The sequence below is a fragment of the Varanus komodoensis genome, unplaced genomic scaffold, assembly GCF_004798865.1.
Source record: "Varanus komodoensis strain SLA01 unplaced genomic scaffold, ASM479886v1 scaffold15, whole genome shotgun sequence".
In the NCBI taxonomy this organism is placed as follows: domain Eukaryota; kingdom Metazoa; phylum Chordata; class Lepidosauria; order Squamata; family Varanidae; genus Varanus; species Varanus komodoensis.
This window is the reverse complement of record NW_025335440.1, coordinates 26,993,913-27,018,716: the sequence shown is the minus strand read 5'-3', so window position 1 is coordinate 27,018,716 and position 24,804 is coordinate 26,993,913. Positions and strand designations below refer to the sequence as shown.

General features: G+C 42.5%; 1 protein-coding gene across 1 annotated transcript in view; it reads left to right on the top strand.

Moving 5' to 3' along the window:
- The window catches only part of STEAP4 (STEAP4 metalloreductase), a 28,804-nt gene extending 4,734 nt beyond the window's left edge, over positions 1-24,070 (top strand). The window contains exons 2-5 of the mRNA XM_044424888.1: positions 15,227-15,700; positions 16,613-17,140; positions 20,178-20,342; positions 21,844-24,070. Coding sequence (XP_044280823.1) covers positions 15,248-15,700; positions 16,613-17,140; positions 20,178-20,342; positions 21,844-22,101 — 1,404 coding nt within the window. The 5' untranslated portion in view covers positions 15,227-15,247 and the 3' untranslated portion in view covers positions 22,102-24,070. The remainder of the gene's footprint in view (positions 1-15,226; positions 15,701-16,612; positions 17,141-20,177; positions 20,343-21,843) is intronic.
- Positions 24,071-24,804: the final 734 nt, after the last annotated feature.

The following is a 24,804-nucleotide window of genomic DNA, read 5'->3' as shown; positions in this document are numbered from 1 at the left end:
TTGCCCAGGGTGGGGAGGATGAGATTGCAGATGACGTCGGGGTCCTTGTGGGCCCCGGCTCCACCACGCCACCATTAGTAGACATCAAGTGTGATGCAATGCCGTTATCAGGATGTTGCAGAGGGGACTGTACAGATTCTGCTAAATCTGTCCCATGATTGTTTACGGATTGCCCTGGCCCACGCACTGAATGTGTGCGTGGGGGGGGGGGTGCATTCCAATGTTGCACCAGATGTGCTAATGTATATTGGCACTGATTTGCTTTTGTATTGCTTTGCATTCATGCAAGTGTGCATTAGCTTTGCAGATTTCACAAGTCCCCCTAGATGCAAAATATGGATTACTTTACCTGATCCTAACACTGGATTAATCTGGCTGTGGAGTACATAGTGCTGTGTTGCAGTTAAAAATAAACTGCGGCAAGAAAACTGGGGTGGAAGAGAGGAAAAGAAAGCATGTGGTTAAGAGCTCAGCAATGTTCCACCCTCTGGTTGGCTAAGGCTACATGACAGACCTTGTTTTCTTTCCTTTGCTTCCTGTTTGGGTTCTCATCATCTTAGACATCCTTAAGCAATATTTTACGCTGGTCACTGCCAAGAATTGTACACTGTGTTTTTGCAGGCACTTTACCAGCATAAGATGGCAGCAAAACCCAATTGCTTCATGAAGAAAAACATCTTTCATTACTAAATAGGAAGCAGGGGGTGTTCTAGCTGCTTGGCACTGCTGAGATTAGATCCTGCCAGGGTCCGGGTCAGCAGCGCTTCCAATAACAGAGCTCACGTCAAGCCCTTCTGTCTATGGCAGAACCTCAGGCCCAGGGGTCACATCTGGTCCAGCAGGGTTTCCCAGAAGCACACCTCTCCTGCCCCACAAACACCCATGGTATGGGGTGTTAGCATTTTTATGAAGGTTTCCCCCCACCCTAAAAAATGCCCCCTTCTCTGTTAAGGTTTGGTTTCTGTCTTTAAACTAAATATGCTGGTATTTTCAACCTGCCCTTTTGTCTTGGCCCCACGAAGCAAGGGAATGCAGCCCCCAAAACTGCTCCTAATGGAAATTACAACCTTGGGTTGAAAGAGAGTCAGCACTTGACAGCACCATTCATGTGAAAGACCTCAGCTGGAATCCTGGAGAAGCACTGCCTGTGTAGGGAAGGCAATACCAGACCTCTGTCAGGAAGGACATTTAACACATAAAACTAAGCCATGCTTTATTTAACCCATGGTTAACCCATGGTTTGCTGCCCTTGCCAAGTTTGTCTGGCAGATGCCCAAACAAGCCACAATCTGTTTTCTGAATCCCTGGGCTTTTTGCTTTTTCTCCTTCCTTGCCCACTCATCCCTGTATGCCAGAAACCTTTGTAGAACTGCAATACTGGCATGTAGAGTGGTTGGAGTTGCTGTTTTTAACCTCTTTCCACCTTCTCTGTAGCCTGATTTTATAATCCACAGTTCACAAGTAACAACCACACACAGTTATGCAGCCCAGATTGCACAACCAACAGCAAGCCATGTGTTCTCTTTCTTGGTTGTTCATTGTTAACAAACCCTGGTTTTTAGCATGTCTGCATTTCTACATCATGACAGCCCACAGACCAAGAACCCAATGGTTAAATAAACCACAGGTAGCATTACGTGTAAACCAGTTGAACAGAATATTTGTTTTTGCTGTGTGAGAAGCTAACGTGTTTGTCTGGAAATAAACATGGAAGTGTTTTTGGCTATAAATATTAGAAAATGGGGAATTGACCTACCAAGTAGCAATCAGAGTTCATAAACTGAGACTGGGAGGACAAAATAATGAACAAACAGTAACTGTGCAGAAACAGGATAAGGCAACAAGAAAACAACTGTTGCACATCTGTCCTGTCATGATGAGAAAGAACTTAGGCTTAGGAAGGCCAAAGAAGATACCTAAGCAGTGATATGAAATCTAATGTGACATAAGTGGATTTCTCTTTTACTGATAATTGTACAGATGTGTAGCAGCCTAGCCTGTATGTACATAGTCCTGGGGGACACCTGGCATTCATGTTGCACAGTACCTGTCCAGTTTGGTGGCAAGACTTCCCTTAGAAACACCATAATGGACCTCAACACCTGACTTATCCAAACCTACTGAACTCCAGCACTGGCCATGTTGTAAGAGTCCGCTTGGCCTTTAAGCTAGCAGGAGAGGAGAGGAGAGGAGAGGAGAGGAGAGGAGAGGAGAGGAGAGGAGAGGAGAGGAAGCGCTGTGGACACAGCCCCACAAGCTGCCATGACCAGACATGTGGTTCTGACCCTACCCTGGGGGCAGGCAATGGCCCTCCTGGGTGATTCACTTGGGGAAACAGCTGTTTGCCATAGAGGAAGAGGTAAGGGGGAAAACGCCATAGCTGAAGTACCCTTGTTCTGCACTGATCTGAGCTCTCTTATCCTTGCTCTTCTGCCTGATTGCCACTCTGCAAGCCATTAGGCTATCAGATGCGTATGAAACAGCACAACACTTTTCAACTGGTAAGGCAGGACCTGCTGCTGGACACAGCTGTCCAAACTCAGGGTTGTACCAGCAGCACTTTGGTCCTGCCAAATATGGATGATGATAATCGAATCCCTGTTTGGGCCAAAGTTGGGTACCAGATCTGTAAAGGTGGAAGCTTGCTATAATTAGATATAATCTGTATCCTCTAAGTCCACAACACAGACCACAGCAGCAGTGCCCATCTCTCTCTGCAACCAACCACCCTGGCTGAATCCTTTATACTTAAAGCCTAGCAGCACCTCTGAAACTTCCATCATTTTATGAACATATTTCTAATTCACTGTGCAGTTGACTGGACTGGATTACTGTTTGATACTTTAAAACTCTGAACAGTTCAACAACTCTGAAAATGCAAAAGAAACGACTCAACGTTGAAGCCTGGTCTTATGTATTAATGGGAACAGGTTGAGGTGGTGAGATTTGCAGCTCTCTCAGTAGTTTGTTATGATTTAGACAACATTAAGCACATCTTTTTAGACCTCTTGCTTCATATGTCTGAAGAACCTCCAGGCAGCTTTAGTGTTCTCTTGATAAAAGGCAAAGATGTAAGGAGAGGAATAGCTGCACATTCTCTGCGTGAGGATTTATCACCTCTAACAACTCGTTTTATCTGCTGTGTCAAAACTTGCAGCACAAGATCTTTTTTGCTGGCAGTATCTACACAAGAAAAAGGACCTCATTTCCTTAAAAAAATAAATTGCACTGATAATTTTCTGCATTACGGCACACGGTCCTTCAGTTCTTCATATCTGCTTGGCTTCTCTGTGCTGACTCCTTAATAGGGCCTCATTGTAAGGCACACAACACTGGCACAATATTTTTTATTTTACGTAGGTACCAGCTATAGCAGTATAGGAAAAAAGAAAACAAAAGAAATGTATACATGAGGTAAGAACAAGGAAAGATAAATCTGTGGCAATTTTTCCAGTCCAAGCAAAATTACCAAAAAAGTAAAAGGTGTTTATTTTCACAAGCAGGCCAAAAGAAGTGCAGTTTGGAAAAGTCAGAAGAAAATTGATTTATAAAACAAGACTAGATCCAGAGATTGGGGCTTTTTCGTATGTCCACACATTTTTACTGCATAGTTTGATTGCTTAAAATCAAATAAGGTAAAATAAGGCTGCACACGCACTGCCATTTCTTCCCTGAAGGTAACAACTCTTGGTCAGTTGATAGCCATCAGAAAGTTCTATTTTTATTGCAAAACTATTCACCATAAGAGCTAAAAGCTAACATTCTTCAGCATGTGATAAAAGCCACCTTAACAAATAATGGAACATTACATTTATTAATAACCTAAACAAGCGAACCACAAGGCCTGATACTCACATTTTCTGCATAACTATGTCAAAAAAATGCTATACAGTTACTTATAGTACAGTCTTCCTTTGCCCCTAGGTACACCGGTACCTCCCTACATTTTGTGGGGGGTGACACTCCTGCTGTGATTGGAACGGGGTGGGCAGAAAGCTACCTTCAGTGACAAGCCCCCAAACAGTGGGCAGGGAGAGACCAGCTTTGGATCTGCTGAATCGAGAACTGTTCCCTTGTCCCCGTCTTGTCCAATCCAGTTCCTAGGCCTGGAACTGATCTGGGTCACCTCCCATTCCCATCCTTGTCAATAGCAGCAAATTGCAAATATTTGGATCTATTGGGCCACTGAACAGCTTGGCAAAAGCACCTCTCCAGCCTCCTGGGTCTGAGATGCAGCCACAGATCTTTTAATATCACATTCGCCTCTTCAGATTTCAATGAATGCAATGTTCTTTTTTAAAACAATCTATTACAATTATACGATGGTCGTATGTGCAGTAGCACAGAAATCTATTAATCAATTAAACTAACTAAATGAATGTTCAGAAACTTTCCTGTTGAATATTTGATCACACACATCATTTGTTAGCCATTCTGGCAGCAGTTTCACTGAAGCAGGGGATGGAGAGGGAATATATATTTCTAAAATAAAGTAATATAAATACGTGAGCCTAATGTTCCTAATACTAGGAAATCCCAGTGTCGGCATGAGATATCACCTTGGAGTGTTTGTGAATATGCACTCCAGCTTTCATTCTGCCTTAGAGGCTTCTGACACATTGCAAGGTGTTTTGAATCTTTGTTCCTGCTCTCAGAACTAAGGCAGCAGGCATAAAGCTGATAATCAAACCTGAAATGCAGAATTGTTTGCTGAAGATACATCCCTAGTTTCATTTCAATATCTCAGAGCTTTTCTACAAGAGGCACTTCATATGCACTCATGATGCCTCACTTGTGATTGGATGGTGGCAGTATCTGGAGGATGACAATAAAGTACATACAGGACTGAGCATAACTGTCATCCTCCAGGCCGTCGCCTGTGCTTTCAGAGCATTTGTGCAGGGTGTGGGAGCTAGACTGGGAAAAGTCCAGCATTTGGGGGTGGCAGAATGAAATGCTAGTTCAGTTCTGGTACACCACAGCACTATGTCGATTCTACATAGCTGAATGTATAGAAAGGCAGAGAAGGAAAAGACAGGAAAACACATCTGGAGAATCCAGTCTGAATCCCATGCAGGTTCTGGAGACAGAAACCATGGCAAAGTAGTGGGTTAAAACTCTCACCTAGAAAAGCCCTTATACTTCAAGGGTGATGTTACAATGCAAATCTATGAAAATACAGGAAAAGAGGCAAATCACAAGGCATTCCCCTAAGACCATAACAGCAGCCCTGCTGAGTCAGTCCCAACATCTGCCTAGCTTGTTTTGCATAGCAGCCAACCAAGAAACTCGGCAGATGAATGCAGAGTCAGAAGCCACGGCCCACTGTTGCCTCCCTGACATTCAGCAGCATGGTGCCTCTGGACTAAGGATGGAAGACCCTGTCCAGGGATGGCCCTTCCATCTGACAGAGGGAGGCGGATGCTTGGAGGTGGCAGCAGAAGCTTGGAGGTGGCAGCAAGGTGTTGGAGGCCTGGTGTTCCTTAAGCTCCCCTGTGCCCTTCCAGTGGGAGAGAGCAAGCTGTCCCGTCACCAGTGTCAAATAAATATTCAGTGGTCAGTCCAGTTGTCTTCACACACGCAGAGTGAGAGTATCAACTTCTTGTTCTTTGCTTCAGGCAACAAGATGTCAGGGATCAGCTTTGTCCATTTTTAATTTTATGTATTTATTAAAAATGTTTCGATGCCATCCATTACTAAAAAAAAGTCCCTGGGTGGCTTACAAGGAAGGAAACCAAGAACAAAACCATAACAGCAACACAGAGCACACTGCATCTAAAATAGTAATACAAACAGGATAAAACCAATTAATTGTTAAGATGCTGGGAGAATGAAAAGGTCTTTGCCTGACACCGAAAAGAAGAGTGATGGCGCCAGGCGAACCTTCCTGGGGAGCATTTTGATTAGTCAATTTCCCATTTTTCTAATGTTAAATCCGTTTTTTCCTGAACTCTGGGAAATTTTCCAATCTAAAGTGGATTCTTCCTGAACTTTGCTTAAAATAGTAAGTTCACATTAAAATTCATTTATATTTTATGTGCATTTTCCCAAATACATCAATTTTTGCAAATAATATTACCTAACATATTCATTTTAAGTAATTTTCTGGATATACTTCACATTGTTTTTAATTGTATATGCATCTTTGTGTCTATATTGTCTGAACACACATGTTTGAATGGATTTTTTTAAAGGCGAACTCTGAATTTTGCAATGAAAATGTGCAGATTTTGAAGTATAACCATGCTTTACTTCACATATCAGTTCAAAAGTGGAAAATTATGTGAATTAATATTAATATGCAAATAAACCCATTTCTTCCCAATCTGTATTCTGAATGTGGACTTTCTGCTCAGTGGTCTTGACTAATAATTATTTATAGCCTTCTCCTCCATGAATTTGTTAAATCCATTTTTAAAGGATTGGTAAGTTTGTCGTCTCAGTCAATGGTTTTATATACCATCACTTCTTAAAAGTTGCTTAAAGCATTCCATTAAATTCAGCATATTGGAGTTAAATAGGTGAACTTGGGTCCCATTGAAATCCGTGAGAGAAGATAACCATTTGTGAACAGATTTGGGCTTGATGCGTTTCTCAGATCCCATTTTAAAACCGTCCGTGCTGATGGATGTATGGCTGATGCCTTGAAACACAATGGGAAAAGTCATCTTCAACATTCTCTTACAAAGGGCTTGCTTTTCAAGTTTTCCACGTATTGTGCCTGCTGACTTGTGTTTTCCACCGCACACTCACCTCTTTTCTGACACTACAAACAAACCAAGATGACAAAGAAGGTCAGTTCCATCGAACCTTGTCCGCTTGTCCGCTTTTTCAAGGATCCTCTTATCACGCTTCCCTCACACAAAGCTATGATGGAACCATGCCTGGAATACCTTGGTGTTCTATTGTGTCACTGAACCTCAAACAGGATAGAGTTCGGAAATATGCAAAAGTGGCGGGGGGAAGCAAGTAAAAGGATCCAGAGTTCCCCCTGAAGAAAGGTGACATCCTTTAAGGCTGCTTATCTTAGAACAAAGGCAGATGAGGGGAGACACAGTAAGGTATGCAAAATCATGCATGCTGCAGAGAAAGTGGAAAGAGACGTGTTTTTCCCTCTCTCATAAGCTAGAATCTAGAGTCATGAAGCTGATAGGAGGGAGAGTCAGGAGGGATAGAAATAAGGTCTTCTTTAAAAGTGAAACTATAGTGCTCACTTCCATGGGATAGTCCATGGGACAGCCACCAATTTGAGATTGGAGATATTCTTGGATATATTCACTAATGAAGTCTGTCAGTGGCAACTCTTTCCAGTATCAGAGGCAGTATGCACCCTGGTTGCTGCGGAACATGGGCAAAGGGTGATGCATGGCTTTTCTCATGTCCTTAAGACTGTATGTGGATGATGGGCATATGTTCAGAGGCGCCTCCATCATTTCGCCTCAGCTTTATCATGGCATTTCCAAAAAGGAGTTACTTGCTTCGGGGCTCACCAACCACAGGGTGCAGCTTGCAGCTACTGCGGAGTGCAAACGCCTGCACAGCGCTAGGTCACGCCACTCAGGAAAAGCTGAACTGTGTTCACAAGGTGCGAAAGGGAGGAAAGTGGAAGGGAAGGTCTTTCTTCTTGCCACAAGGAGGATTAGAAGTGAGCTCCCAAATGACAGTCTGGGGCTAATCGACCCGTTACACTACAATCCTAAGCAGGCTTTCCTGGGAGTAAATCTGTATATCCCAGTGGGGCTTCCTTCTGAACACGGGCGCATAGCATTGTGCTGTCCATCAAGAATACGGGAGCCCTAGAAAGCTCTGGCTGAGGGGCCAAAATGGCAAACCACACTGAAAAATGCATCATGGATATTTATAGTCTGCCCTCATCATTCTTTTTTTCTTGTGTCGGTTGATTAATGCAAAATATCTTAATTCAAACAGAATTTAAACACATGTGTTAGCTTGCTGCTTAACTTGCTGGTTAACTTTCCAGCTAAGTTCACATAGGACTGCACTGTAAATACAGAAAGAAGGCCCCCTACACGTGTGTGTTTGTGATTTAATTAAACTCAACAACTAATCAAGCAAGGCTAGGCAATAAACAATAAAGAATGGTTGGAGAAATCCTGAGGGAAGGGGTGCCAGCTGCAAAGCCTTACTTACTTGTGCCATCTAGTGGGGAAGGAGAGGAGCTTCCAATTTCTTGTTGCTCGCAAGGCATCTCAGTCCAATGATGGAGAAGAGAGGCTGAGGCTGTCCCTTAGGCCTCCCTCCATGTTCCCCCAGGAGACCTTGCCTCTCAGGATGGTCCCTGCTGCTCCCTCTTTCAGCTGAGGGCTCATACGCCTTTGGGAGAACCTTCCAGGGCCCACATTCCAGCACAGCCAAACTATCAGAGATGCCAGCCCATCTTAGCTTAAAGCTCTTACTGCAAGTCACTAAGCTTTTGGAGAGGTCTTTTGAAATGGGAGAGGAGAATTGTCCAATGCTGGAAAACCACCAAGTGGTCAGCATCCAGAAGAAAGAGGGGGTGGCTACCTGAGGAACCCCAGTAAGGTCTGGAGAACCAACGATGGCCTGCAGTTCTCCACCCAGATATATGTCCATGATTGAAAAGCTTTTCCAGTTTTCCATCCTAAGGTGTGTGAGCAAAACCATATCCGTGCTATAGGGCTTTTGTGCCTCCTCATCCCCACCACAGGCTATTGTGTCATCCAGAAAGCTGTTGTGGAGCCTTCTGGACTGGGAAGAGATGCACAAAATACAGCAGGAGAACACTATGAACAGATATTGGGGGCACCTTGCACTAGCAGAAGCACTTTCTGCTCACTCTAGGACACTGTTGGAGCTAAGCCATAGAAAGTGGAATGCATGCCTTTGCAAGTTTTTAAGTCATGTGCAGTTTCTGCAGGTTAAACCGGTTAGGGAATTCTGTAAAATACAAAATTGTGCAAAATATAGTAAACAATCCTACCCTTCCAGCCCCTATTGTAGGCTTTGTGCCGAATCCACACAACCAGATAAGCATCTCCTTGAAGAAAGGCTGGGATACAAATGGAAAAATGCTGCATTGTATGGGAACTTTGGTGAATGGAGGTCCTTCAGTGTAAATTACATTTGAGCAAGAGAGATGGTTGCTACGATGTGTGTTCTAGACAGGACTGGCCTCTCAATATTCAGAACTCATGACTATACCTTTGGTTGCGAAATAAATACTCCCTCCGCCACCAGATTCAACCCTTCTATATTCCAGTTTGGGAAGAGGAACATGATGGAGCTATAGTTAGGAAAACACAGTGCCCAATACATGTTTCATTTATTTATCAGATTTCTATGGTGTTTATTCCCCATAAGGAAGCCAAATGTATTTCTTTAGGATTTTCCTTCCCCAGCAAGCTATGTTCAGGCTGATCGAGAAACAGCCATCAAGCCACAAGGCAAAGCCATGCTGCCATCTAGTGGCAAAATAGCCTATCAGCATAAATGCAAACCTGGCTGTTAATTTGTTAACTCTTCTGCTGGCTGGAATGGTGGGAATTGCCTTTCATCAGATCTGGAATGTGGAAGGTAGAAGGACAATCAATATATGTCCCAAAGTGTCCCCAGCCCAGGAGGTGGCATGGATGGTTTTTGGTTTTTTTTAAAGCTAGTACAGCTATTGTCCAGACTTTCTTGTGTTCTCCAGACCAGGAATTACTAAGGTGAGATCTGTGCATGGACCATTGTTCCAAAGGTCCACAATAGCCAACTATTTCAGAAGTTTCTTTTAGGGGAAATTCATGAGGAATGACATGCAAGAGCTCACCATGGAAAGCCTCTCATTGCTATATGGCTTAGGTGCCTGTTCACAACAGGTGTGGTGCATTGGTTAGAGTGTTGGGCTGGGACTTGGGAGATCCAGGTTCTTGTCCTCCCTAAGCCATGAAGATGACTAGATGACCTGAGGCCGGTCATCAACTCTCTGTCTAACCTACCTCACAGAGTGAGCATAAAATGGAGAGAATTATCTGGGTTGCCGTGGGTTCCTTGTAGGAAAAAGTGGAAAATAAATAAAATGCCATCTTAACTTTCTTTTAACCTTATGTGTCCTCGTGGTAATGCTTATTCTCTTCCCTGATGTCATAATATATTGAATAATACAAATAATTTTAGTATTTAACTATAATTGCAATGCCTTATGGCAGCATCCCCAACCTGGCGCTCCCTGGATTTGTTGGGGTATAAGTTCCAGAATGCTTCAGCCAGGCTAAGAACCAAAGGGTACCAGGTTCAGGAAAGGCCCTTTGGACTGTTGTTGTTCAGCTATAAGCAAAGAACATTCAGAGTTAAGCAACAAATTTAGCTCTCTATTTCCTGGTCTCCAGTGCAAATAAACTTGCAAGGTAACAAACTTTGCATTACCAAACCTCAGATCACAACAAATTCACTGCTGTAACAAAACTAGTCCAGAGCTTAAATGCAAGAAACTGTTTTTCACGTGGATCCTGATGAAGAGGGCACCGGGTAGCATAAAGCCCACAGCAGCACTGTTCTAATAGCAATTTCTTATAACATCCTCCTAAGAAAGCAGACGGCACAACATCAAATCTTAATTACGCAAAGGCATTCCTATGTGAAACTAAGGTAATAAAATATAAATAAGTGGCTTTCCGATTACCTAACTTGATGCACAGGTCCAGTCCTAATGCATGTAATGGACCCTTTACATGTGGAACTCAAAAAAGTGAGAAAAGCTAGTAGGATTTTTGTTTCACTTCCATTTTTGAAAAAAATCTTTTTATGGAAGCTTTTATCCCCTGAAATCCCTCCTTTTGGACTGTGAGCTTTTGATATCCCAATGCTCTCAGGCTTTTTCCTTCTTTCACTCTGCCCCAGGTAATGCAGATTTTTTTCCTTTCCCTTCAACTCGCCTCTCCTCTGGTCTCAGGCTCTCTTACACCATGAGCCTGCGGGCAGGGACACCATATCTAGCTATCTCAATTCTGCCAGTGCAGCTAAACACAGCACCATCTGTGCCTAAGAGGGAGCCACCGGCAGGCTCAGGTATTGCTCAGTTTTGCAGAAGCACAAAAATCTTTCAGGGCAGAAAGCACTAAAGGAGAGGGGATCTGCCACCCGATCCAAAAATAGGCTGAGCACGCTCTGCGGGCATACTTTGCTGGTTGGGAATGGAATGCAGTATCCTGAATAGCATACTGCATGTAATACTATCTTGCAAGTTTCACTTGTGTTCTTTTCGTTTTAGTAAAAGTTACAAGCATATTGGGTGCTTTTATGATTGCTAAGGGGAAATAGCAGCTCCCTGGAAGCCCAAGAGTGTAGTGCAGATGCAACGGCACCCTCTTGTTTCCGTTCTCTAGGTGCACAGCACACAGCACCAGACTCCCACCAGTACTGGAAGTAATAGACAATCATCATGATTAAGAGCCGCTGAACACCGTATCATCCATGAATCTGTCTAATCCCCTTTCAGGACATTCAGATTCTAATTGCAATAACTAATTCTACTGTGTAACTATGGAACTTGAACCTGAGTCTACATCATTATCCTTTGTCTACCATCTTCAAAGCCTTTTTAAAAAATTTCTCAGACTTTTAAAATCTTTCACAGCACAATCCCATCATGATGTCCATACACCCCAAACTCAGAGGCTTGGGGCCTCCTACACAGAGCTGGGAAAGTCCAATTCCCCTCACCCTGCTTTTTCTGCTTGATGGAACTTTTTTCCTGCATATTCTGGCTAGGAAATCTCAGGAAGAGGGGGAAGCAGACTGAACTGCTGAGAACATAAGAACGTAAGCAAAGCCCTGCTGGATCAGGCCAAAGGTCCATCTGGTCCAGCGCTCTGTACCCATGGTGTCAACCAGCTGCCCACAGGATCCCGCAGGCAGGATGAGTGTAAGACCTCCTCCAGTCCAAGCTCCTCAGCAGCTGTGTATGCAGGCACGCCACCTCTGGCAAAGGAGGTAGCACATAGCTCCTGATAGCCTTTTCTCCCATGACCCTGTCCAAGCCCTTTTCAAGCCATCTAGATTGGCCACTTCCCTTCTGCAGGTGATCATGTGTCTTGGCCTCTTCAGTCTCCACCCCATTCCTCAAAATGCCCCCCTTTCCCCCACTCCAAGGGTGCTTTCCTGACCTCAAAGAGTAGACTGGGTGGTTCTTTCTGCACAAGCTGCGAAGCACTAGGTGAACGGGGTCCAGAATTCTGATACCCAGTTTCAGGATTGGAATGCTGCCTCCCACCTTTGATCTGAGAATATGACCCCTTAGATGTAATCTAGGGGCTATAGGATAGTTCCCTCCATTATTTAAATGCTCTTTAAATTACTTTTAGTTGAACTGAATGGCATTTACTTATATTCTATAATCATAAATTACTCTGGGAACTTCAACACCAAAGATGTAGTATCGCTCAGCCATGGAGCCAACTGGGTGACTTTGGGCCAGTCACAGACTCTCAGCCCAACCCACCTCACAGGGTTGTTGTTGTGGGGATAAGATGGAGGAGGAGATGTAAGCTGCCTTGAGCCCTTTGTAGGAAAAAGGCAGGATATAAATTGAAAAATAAATAAATAAATACTAAAAATACATCAATAACAAATAACATTTAGTGTTTATAGGTAAATATTGCCAATTTGCCACCATTGACACCATTGTGTGCTAGGGTAACAGAAAAATATAAGCCCTATTAATACTTTTGTTTTTAAAATTGCTACTTTAAATCCTTCAGTGATGCATGGATTCGACTCATATTTGTACCTTTGTATGAAAATGTAAGCTTAATTTGCAGACTTTTAAACAGAAAAAATGCATTAAGCCCTGTTACGATCACACTGGTAAAATAGCTGATTATTCATGTCATATCCCTGTAGAATTCTTTGTATCCCTTTATTTCTTCTGTACACTTGAAGAAATGAGGGTACCAAGGACTATCTTCTACAGTGAGATGATAGGCTTTGTATTTCTGTGTGCATGCACACGTGCACACACGTACACATACACACACGCGAACATCCCTGTAGATTAAAAAAAAGAAGCAACTGAAGCAGAGGTGTATTTATACTGAGTCCAGATACTAGGATTTTTTTTTTTTAAATCCCCAAGCTCCCATAAAAACCACAAACCCATGTAAACACGATTCATGATTCCCAGGCCTGGAGCTCCACATGGAAATCATTCTCTCCGAAGCAAAAACCTACACATGGTTTTGCAATGGGGTTTATGAGGGAGTGAAAACTGACTTTAAATTCAGAGCAACGTGTCACATAACATCAAGTGTCTCTTAGGCTTCATGATGAATCCCAAAAATACCTGAAAAAGAGAATGGTAGGATTTCTTCCACTTGAATTTCCCAAGACACTGAAATCATCAGAAAGTGTTTCTAACATGACGGGAGCCTGCCTCGCAGTCTCGCATGGTGGAGAGAGCGTACTGAAAAACTGAAGGAAAATTACCTAACCTACTTACTAGAAGCATCCTCTGAGAGATCTAGTTTCATTCCTTGGAAGTTAACTTTACGGAATTATCTGCTGTACAGAAAGGAATCAAATCTATAAAAAGGTGTATTATATGAAATATTAACTTACCTCCGCAATTTCTGCACCAACTGGCACATTTCTAACAACTATAATAGTGAAAACTGAGAATCATGCTTGGCCAACCTTATCACTTGCCTTTGCAATGACCTCACTTTTTGTTCTGTTTAACAGACTGGTTGTTTTTATGAGATAGGCCTCAATGTTTTATGCAATTACAATCTTAATACACTTATTCCTTGAGGAGGAGGAGGACAAGAAGGAGGAGGAGGATGAAGAGGGTTAAAAAGTAAGGAGGCCCAGAAAACAAAGCATGGTGTCCTTAGGTATCCAGCCGGAAGCTTTTGAACAAAATGTTATGTTTAGCATCTGGAAAGCCAACACTCCTGAAACAGTAAGCTGCTTTACATTGAATCAGCCCTACCAGTATTGTTGATACTAATTTGCATAGTTTTCCAGGGTTTGAGGCAGGAATCTTTTCCACCCCTAACAAATGATATCAAGATTGAACTTAGCCCCTTCTGCATGGAAAGCAGGTGATTTACCACTGAGCCACAGAAATTTTACCCTCTGGTACAACTGATACACATAGACTGCCTGTGGTGCATCCAGACGCATGTTCCACCCAGAGAAACGCCTTCCCATCAAATTAAGAGCCCAGCACATGTGTCACTTGTAACTGGATCCATGAAACATACCCTGTTAGCACCTAGCCCTGGCCATGGCATCCTGTTGCACCAACTAATCTGCATAGTAATGGTTGGCTGTGGAGAGAACCGGAAATTTGCAAAGCGAACTGGCCATGATATTTCTCCCAGCTCCAGCCTGGGAAACCCGCATGCCATCCATACTCACCCACATTCTCTGACTGAACATATCTTTCTTCACACCATACTTGGCTCAAGTTTTGGTTAATGAAATATAGATACCTTCCTTCCTGTTTTTTTTGAAACCAAGACAAAGGCAGGGTTCTTCCTCATGGCAAATAGAGTATGCACTTGGGAACAGATAAATGAATTCAGCTGGTGATGGTGCTTCTTTCCCCCCTTCAATCACGCTGCATCCATTCATTCTTCACATTGTCTGGTGGGCCATAAGAGCCTTTTGATGCCCTCAAGCTCAGACCATGCTCTCCTCTAGCAGCTGGTGTGGAAGGGACTATGCCAGCCAACTGCCTCTCCGATGGGCAAAGGAGGAGACTAGAGAGAGCAGGACACAATGTCTTGTGTGTCCTCTTCCCCTCCCTATCCAAAGTGCCTCTGTTAGATGGCCAAAAATAGGCTTCTAGCAAAAAAGCAGAGTGGCAGGTGCAGGAGAGTATAGATCTGAGCTTGCAGGTGTCTAAGCCTGGGGGCTTAGGAGCACTGCAGGTGCAACCCATAGGAATCCACCTTTACTACTGTGTACTTTATTGCTGAGATGGGAGGTGGACAAAGATGTGTCTATAACAAGTTTTAGCAATCACATTAAAACTAGAGCCAAAAGGAAACTTTTTGATTTGCTTGCGTTACTACAAATGGCAGCCCAGAACAGGGCTTTTATATGAATGCAGATGATCTCATACACCTCTTCTCATTAATCAGCATATCACAGAGCAACATTATTTCATGAAAGGAAGGTAAACTTTGTAAAATGCGAATGTATGCTGAAAATCAGACAATTAGAGAGATTTCATATGTACAATTTTATATCTCACCAGGTAACTTCCTAAAGTTCCATTATGGAGAAAAACAACACAAGGTTTCCACTTTCCTCAGAATTACCTAGCAAGAAGGAGACGGTGTGCATTTTTGGCACAGGTGATTTTGGAAGATCTCTAGGATACAGAATGATGCAGTGCGGCTATTCTGTTGTATTTGGAAGCCGAAGTGGCCAGGCCTCTGGACTGATCCCTCAAGGAGCCTCGGTGCTAACTCATGCAGAGGCTGCAGAAACATCTGACATCGTCATTATAGCTGTCCACAGAGTGCATTACATCTTTCTTGAGAGCTTAAGGGACATTCTTCGTGGGAAAGTGCTGGTGGATGTGAGCAACAACCTCAAGATAAACGAGTACCCAGAATCAAATGCTGAATATCTTGCCCGGATGTTGCCCGGCAGTAAAGTGGTGAAGGCATTTAACACAGTGTCAGCATGGGCTCTGCAGGCTGGTGGCTTGGATGCAAGCAGACAGGTAAGGCCATCTTGGGGGCAATAGGTGCCCATGTTTAAAGATGAACAAGGAAGCCAGGACAAAAGTATTATTCCATTTCCCACATTTGATTATTCATTAAAACATGTTTAAGCCACCCTTCATCATTTCAGAAACCAGGATGGTGTACAAACATCATTAAAATACATAAAACAATAAAATGATAAAAGTATATAATCTCAACAAAAAGAGAGGCAGCAGCAAATGCAATAGAACAGGTTCAATTAAGCAATAAAAATGCCTGATCAAGGTTTTGACCATGTGTCAAAAAATAGCAAAGTTTATGCCAGTTGCATCTCCTGAGAGTTTTCAGTTGGTGAGTGCTAAAATATTTTCCTGCCCTTGATGTTTTCTGTTACAATCTCTCTTTGATATAACTTTTTCTACATTCTATTCACTATAGGTTACAGGTTTAACCATTTAAAGGCTGAACACCCAGAAGTTAGTTTTATCGTGTGTTCCAAACAGCTGATAAGAAAGGGAAAGATTTTCATCAACTGAGAAAAATACAACCCTAGTTCTCTGCTTGAATTTTGATACAAATGTTGAGGGGCCCTCAGTAGGATTTAGAACTTCTTGCCCCAACTCTCCCTAATTTTAGCCAAAATTGCAGCCATCCTTTACCATGGTAAAAACATTAGCAAGAGGTAAAAGGCTGGACTCATTGTGGCAATTACCCATGTGGTGTGGTGGTTAGAGTTTTGGACTGGGAACCTGGAACTTCCAGGTTCTAGTCACCATTCAACTGTAACACTTACTGGGCAACTCTCAGCCTAATCTATCTGATAGAGTTGTTGTTAGGATAAAATGGAGCTATGGAAGTCATCTTGGATTCCTCAGAAAAGAAAAACAATATAAATGCAATGCAATAATAATTTCATTTCATTGATGCAGGTGTTTATCTGTGGAGATGACAGCAAGTCAAAAGAAAAGGTGATGGATATTGTCCGAAGTCTGGGCCTTACTCCATTGGATAAGGGATCTCTCTTGGCAGCAAAAGAAATTGAAAATTACCCTTTGCAGCTTTTTCCAATGTGGAGATACCCTATTTATCTCTCTCTTGTTCTCAGTGCATTCATCTTTTTCTATAGTATAATCCGTGATGTGGTCTACAATTATGTTGAGAAAGGCAGAGATGTTTCCTATTTTATTCTTGTTTCCATCCCAAACCGGGTCTGCCCAATTGTGGCACTCATCCTTCTTGGTTTGGTTTATTTGCCTGGGATCTTTGCCGCTCTTCTCCAGTTATACAGAGGTACAAAATACAGTCGTTTCCCAAATTGGTTAGACAAGTGGATGCTGTGCAGAAAACAACTTGGCTTGGTAGCCTTAGCTTATGCTTTCCTACATGTTTTGTACACACTCATCATCCCTATCCGGTACTACGTAAGATGGAGGTGGAACTCTTTTCTCCTTTCCCAGGTAAGCTGATGTACATTTTATTCTGCCATTCTATCAACAGGCTTTACAGTTATGCAACTTAGAGACATAGACTGAAAGGAGGCCTCTGAAATCATCAGAAACACTGGCAGGCATCAGATTCATGGGACAGTGCCCAGTATTGACCCAGTGAAATAAGTGGGGCTTAAGTTAGTTATGACTAATGTCTCTCATGCACTTCAATGGCTCTCCTTTATATTGGATTAATATTGGTAGCTACCCTGTACTTGTTACACTTCTCCCCATGCAGGTCATATTCTCCTTGCTGTCCAGAGAGACATCATAAGAAGAAAGGATTATGGAGAACCCAGACAGTGAGGGAGGTCTGGGACAAGATCCTAAACCTATAGGCTCCCTGGCACATTTCTGATGAAACCATCGGGGTGTGCAGGGTGCCAAGGACCCTTTCCAGTATTCATGGACTTATTTCAGGGTCTGCAACTATCAAACTAGGGTTGTGGGGATGGGAAGTAGACTGCCATGAATTCAGTGAATGGATTCAGACTTAGCTGCAAGGCACCCCATCACTTATGTCACATAACAGCAGTGGACTGATCCTCTCTCAGCCAGTCCTCATGCCTATTGTTTTGTTCAACATGTCAGGGTGGCCATCCACTTTTAAAGAGGACAATCCTCTGCTTGTGGTGTTTTCAGGGGGCTGTCTTCTATCCTGAAAGTTTGACCAGTCCAAGTCCAAGTCCAGGTCTGTTCTGTTCTGTTCTGTTTTTTTGAAAGCAGCATGAAGTAGCAAGAACATTGAAGTTACCCTGTACCATTTAGTACTGGCCAGCAGATTGGACAGGTCACCTGATCACAGTGATCCCCGCTATGCTCAACATGATGCCTAGTAGTGCCTTGCAGAAGTAGTCACTCCCCACTTTTACTTTTCCATGTTTTATTGTGTTACAACCTGCAATTCAAATGGATTTCATTTGCACTTACCCCTTGATGTACATCAGATACCCAGCACTGTGAAGGTTCAAAATGTTTTATTGTGGCAAAAAATGGCACTTCTTCATTGCATAAACTCAGATACATCCACTGCCTCCAGAAGCCACATAATGGAGTTCACCAGTGTACATATCCCATGCCACATAATCTCAGATTAAATGCAGATCTTTCTGGAAAGCCCCAGAGTTTGTTGGAGAGGATATCTAAACAAACAGCATTATGAAGACCAAGGAGCTACCAAAACAACTCCATGAAAGAGTTGTCAGAAGTACCAATCAGGGTTGGGATATATAAAATAATCCCAAGCAATGGGCGTCTCCCAGAGCACTGTTAAATCCATTCTTAGAAAATGAAAAGAACTCTACCTAGAGAAGACTGTCTACCAGGAAGACTGTGACCAGGTAAGTTAGAGAAGCCACTAAGAGGCCAGTGGTGACTCTGAAGGAAATGGAAAGATATGTGACTGAGATGGGAGAAACAGTCCATGGAACAATGATCACAAAGAAGCTCCACAAAGGTGGATATTAAGGAAGAGTGGTGAGAAGAAAGCCATCACTGAAACATCCCCATATCCAAGCCTATTTGGAGTTTGCAAAAATGCACGGAGGAGATACAGCAAACATGTGGGAAGAGGTTCTCTAGTCTGTTGAGACCAAAATTGAACTTCTTTGGCTGTGCTGTAAAATGCTGTGTGTGGAATACAACCAACAGTGCTCATTGCCCTGGGAACACCATCTCCATGGATTGGAAGCATCATGTTGTAGGATGCTTTTCCTCAGCAACAGCTGGGAAACTGGTTAGGATTGAGGACAAGATGGGTGGAAACAAATACAGGGCAATTCTAGAGGAAAACCTGCTGCAATTCACATTCAAGATGTGAGACTGGGATGGACGCTCACCTTCTAGTGGGACAATAACCCTAAACACACATCCAAAGTAACACTGGAGTGGTTTAAAAACAAGACCCTGAAACTCTTAGTAACCTTACCTTACACTGACTAAGAAGCTGTAGCAAGACCTGAAAGCTGTTGTGCGCTCATAGTCATCACCCAACCTGTTGCAGCTGGAACGGCTTTGCCAAGAAGAATGAGCAAACGTTGCAGGATCCAGATGTGCAAAGTTGGCAGAAACTTATCCATGAAGACATGTGAATGTAATTGCTGTCAAACGAGCTTCTACAGAGAGCTGAATACTTATGCCACCAACAAATGCCAGTTGGCTTATGTAAATTTTGGACATGCATGGTGTGGAGTATCTTGTGTAGATCAAGTGGTAATGCCAATTAAATCCAATCTAGTGCCAGTTTGTTACACAACAAAATATAGAGAAGTCAAAGGGGGGACGTTTTTGCAAATTTGCACATATGCTTGACATTATGTTTTTGCAAATTTGCACATTAGCTTGACATTATGCAAATTGTTGATGCTTGAGCGGCCACCCTTATGGCGTCAGACCTGCCACAAGGGGCATTTTCGCAAGGGCTGCACTGATGGAGAAGCGTTGTCACCTCAGGCCATCAGGCTCCCTGGGGCTCTGTCACCAACCAGAAATAACCTTTCCTTCTAGTACACTCCCCTTAGCTGGCTGAACCAAGTGCTGGCAAATGCAGAAGCAAAAGGACCCTGTGTTTTTCCACCACCAATCGTTTAGTATATTTATCCTGAAATCTGAGCCATGCTATTTTTCAACCCTGATGTGACAAATGTGACATGCATTTACAAAACCCAAGTTCAACAGGGGCTGAATCCAGAATCTCTTCCATAAGAGGAAAGCAACCAACAGAAGTAGAAAGTTTCTACTCAAGGAAGGTGTCCCAGCTAACTGGGGGAGGGACAATCCCTTAATCTCCCCCAACTGCAGCACATTTGATTCAGCAGTAGCACCTGACTTTGTGTCACATTTTTAGGGGGGGTGGAGCAGCTACTGTGGGAAAGGGGCGAAGGAAGTCCCCTCCCACCAGCACCATTGATCCAGTTTAAATTTGGATTCAAACCCCTATAAATGAAATGTTTTAATATATTTATAGCTATCACCTATTAATTTATTTTACTTGTTTTCTTTTACTAAGGTATTTAACAACAAAACTGATCCATTTCTGACTGGTACCAGCTGGCATAGTGATGCTTATCTTTCTTTGGGTATCTTGGGGTTCTTCTTCTTTGTTGTCCTAGGAATAACCTCCTTGCCCTCTGTCAGTAACAGCGTCAACTGGAGAGAGTTTCGTTTTGTACAGGTAAGAGCACATTAGCTGGCAAAATAGCTTTTCATCTTCCTCACTTGCAGTGTTACTCAGAAGAGCCACTAAGTGCTCTTGGACTTATTCTCAAGTATTATAGCTTTGAACACTGCAAGTCCGGGACATTTCCTTCTGCATTTATTTCACTAACCATTAAAACTGTATTGCTGGGAATGGAGTGGAAGGGGCTATCACAAGCTTTATTCAACCCACCCACCACATTCGCAGTTCAATACAATTTCAAATCAGTTCACACTTCCCAAATTAATATGGGAACTGGAGCACAATGACCTTTCGGTTTCCTCACTTCTCCAAATGTTGTGGTGCAGCTCTATTGAGAAGGCACGCAGCACAAGAAAGTGCTTGCAAAAATGTCTGTTAGGCATCAATGCATAGAAAAACGCATATGACTGTTCGTTTATGCAAAAATGCATTCAAATTTTCACACAAGCTTTAAAAATGTTTGCAAACTGATGTGGTTATGGGAATGAACAAACTTATGCTTGAGAAAAAGGGAACATTCCAGAAAACGACCATCAGTTTGTCCATTTCATTCGTCTACTGGGAGAGTTTTCAAGGATTTTTTCCAGGTTCATTCTCTTTAAAAATTAGAGCGCCTGATTTTAGGACTAGAGCCACTGAGAAGCCTCTTGTCCTTGGACCAGGTTAGGGTTAGGGTTAGGTATAATTACTGTGGAGGTCTTCTTGAATGTCCCCCAGGAAGAAAGCATTTGTATCCCTCTTCAAACTTGCAAACTCGCGTATAATCCATTTGCTATGAAGGCCTTTCTTTCTTTGGGAAATACATCTTGTGTGGATATAATTATGAAGTTTTCAATTATATTTTTCTGGGGAGGTATTAGCTTTCTTTTAATGGTTAAAAAGCTAATCTAAGTAATCAGAGAAGTCAATTATACAAATGTGATATTTTGCCAGTCCCATTCACTGTATATTCATGAAATGTTGTCCCATTTAATGCAAAGAAGGAAACTTTCCTTCAAAGGCCTGATTATTTTAGTATCTGGCTTGTCGGATTGCATGCCTACAGGCATCGTTAGCAGAATCCTTGTAAACAGACAGCCCCTTAAGGCTTTTCAGCATGATTGCAGTTCAGCATTAAGCTAGGCTGCAGCTGTGATGCATTACAGCTTACCCATTCCATTGCTCTCCAGATGTGTTGAATTATGAATCCCATAATCCTCAGCCAACGTGGCCATGAGTTGTGTTGGCTGGGGGTGGTGGGGGCTGTAGTCCAACACACCTGGAGCCAACAGATTGGAGAAGGCTGAAGCTTCAAGCATTGCAACTGCAGTCAAGCAGGGATACTTGCCAGATGCATTTGGTCCAAGAACCCCAGCAGTGAACTCAGCTCAGGATAAGGGAGAACTTAGCTGAGATGGACTTTGGTAAATGTGCTTTGTTTCACCTTATGTAGCTCACAACAGCTTCCCAGTTAATGTTTTCCCTGTAACCATATTTCTTCTGTTCTCTCCCACAGTCTTATCTGGGCTACCTGACATTGGTTTTGTGCACTGCCCACACGTTGGGCTATGGTGGGAAGAGGTTCCTGAACAGTGGCTCCTACCCCTGGTTCCTTCCTTCTGTTTACATGTACTCCCTCATCATCCCTTGTATTGTGTTAGTCATTAAGTTTTTCCTAATATTTCCATGTATAGATAGACCACTAACCAAAATTCGACAGGGCTGGGAGAGGAAACCCAAACCCCAATCAACTGGAGTCTCATCATCAGTATAATTGCTTAAGAAATAGACAAAATGAATTCTCTATTTTCAATAGTAAGATATGGCCAGAGAATAAGCACCTAAGTGGGGGATTCCATGCCCTCCACCTTCAATGCATGAGCTCCCAAACATTAAGGATTGTATGTACCCGGTCCAAGAAGCATCCACTGCCCTGTGCCCTGCACTTATCCAGACAGCCGTTTTTCTGTTGCATGATGTGCAGTCTCCTCCCCTTCCCATGTTTGAGCACTTACGGCTTTCTGATGTATTATCATATCTCACCAGATGCTTGTGGTCTATTTCTTCCCTTCTCACACCAGAGGATTCCCCTTTTTATCTTCCAGGGATGATTTAACCCCAGCTGGATACTTCCCAGCTCCTGTCAGCTTCCCCCCATGCTCTGTCAGCTTTTTAATGTTGTGTGTCAGCAGACTGGTTCCATTTTGTTTCAAGTGGAGCATGTCCCTCCTGTAGAGTTCCAGCTTGTCCCAAAATGTTCCCCAGATGTGAACCCTCCCCTCTACACCAATGCTTCATCCATGCATTGAGTTTCCTCGGCTGTTCTGCACATGGACCTGTGCAAAATTTGGTTTCTGGGCCTCAGAACTACATTTCCACATGTCATTGCTACCAACATGGAGCACAACCACTGGCTCCAACTCCACACTCTCTGCAGGTCCTGAGATTCCAAATAACCCTTACCCTTACCCTACCCCAAGCATTGGCACGGGAAGAACAGTGGCTGCTTATACAACGTCACAGAAGCAACCTCAAAGAAGGGGGCTAAGTAGCAGGAACAGGAGGAGACCAGCACTGCCAAGATAAGATGTGTCCTGCTCATGCCTCACTTCCTTTCTTCATACTCCAAAAGTTAGAGTTAGAGAGGCGCAGCACAGAGGTGATCTTCAATCTCTGTACTCCTCCCACTGTACAGAGGGTGCTCCTAATCCTTTGAGTTTGGAGACTTTGGGCATCCCCACAGAATGGATTCTTCTCATCCTCTTACAAGCTTAATCAGTAATAGGCAGGGTGGATGAAAATCAATGATTTAAAAAATAAATAAATTAAAAAATGGATTTTTATTTGAATTGGATTTTTAAAAATAAAATGCTTTTTGAGGAAAAAATCTATCTAAAGATAGTTTTCTATCTTTATAGTTCAGGGTTCCTCATCATGAAATAAGGTTTAGTTTTTAATTATGTAGCACAACACTGTATATTCATGAAATGTTTTTGGTAAACAAATTCCATTAATTCATTCACAATGTCATGTTCTTCCAGAGGTCTGTGGAAGATTTTTGGCATTTTTCTTTCTAGAAGATACTTTCACAGATGCTTGGTCTTACAGTCCTGTGTCTGCAGATATCAAGTGCCTCATCTTCACAGCAAAAATGTTATGAAATTTACATGCAGAGTGAGGAAAATGCCTTAATCCCATTGTTCCTTTACAAATCTATATACACAGAATCAACCCCTTGCCTCTTAAGTGCTAAGTTTCAAAACATTCAATGAATAGAAGAAGCTTGTTGGGAGTGGAATAGACCTGCACAAGGAGCTCAGTGTGAGGAGGGAGGGGCAAGCAGTAAAAAGGAAATGGAAACCTTTTGAGCAGAATAGCCCACAAGTCTTCGGATGTTTTTGTGCATAGCCTGAGGTTTATCCTATTTTTTTTTCCATGGAGGAGAAAACCTATAATGTTAGAAGGCCATAAAAGAAACCTGCTTCAGGAATATTTTATTGAAGTTCCTCTAACTATGGGTAAGGTGGGCAGGTGAACATGACTAAACATATCCATCCTGGTGATAGGCAAATAGTTTGCTCCTGGGATACAGGACGGCTGATAGCTTTATATTAATGTACTCTGCCATATTTGATAAAATGTTTACCTTTTACTTTTGAAGCATAAATCTCTATGTAAATTGTACATCACCATTTATACAGTTTATATTTTAATTACAATAAATAAAATGTTTTAAGAACAAATGTTTCTTTCTTAACTGGAAACATCAGTAGCACAAGCAAATATTTATTCTTTGGTGTAGCAATGAAGATGAAAACTTAAGCTAAGCTTAAGCAACTGCTAACAATATAGGACCAACATGAGACAGAACCCACAGAGTTACACTTCCACTTCCAGATATGTTAATAAGCCTCAGCTTGAGTTAGGACTTTCAGGGCAGGCAGGCAGGCAAGCAGGAAAGAAACAAAACTTGTTTACCATTTAAATAGGTCAATTTGATTATCAGGTAGCTTGAAAGATAATCAAGGAGTGTAGCAAAAAAATAGTCTTTCTGATTTCAAATAGAGTCTAACTGTCAAAGCCCAAGCATGGATTAAAATCCAGGTCTTTGCAAGCTATTCTCTTAGCCTGCTAGCACCCCAAATCTCCACCTCTGAGCAATTTCCAAGGCCTCAGAGTCAGAGACTCAGATTACAATGAAGGCAGAAGTGATCTTTTTGAAAGGGATCAATTTTTCACTGTGATTTGCTTCTTGAGTTTTACAATGGATAAAGCAGGAACACTGTCATAAAATTGTTACAGAGAAACTGCATGTTACTAAGCTGTTTATTTAAGTTTCTTTATCTGATACCAAACAATGTAGCAGCAGCGAGCTCATAGAACTTGGACCTAAATACAACCATTTTCACTTTGATCTTAAGTCCTCTTTGTGTCCCATTGATTTCACTTAGATTTACTTCAGAAACATTTATTTAGT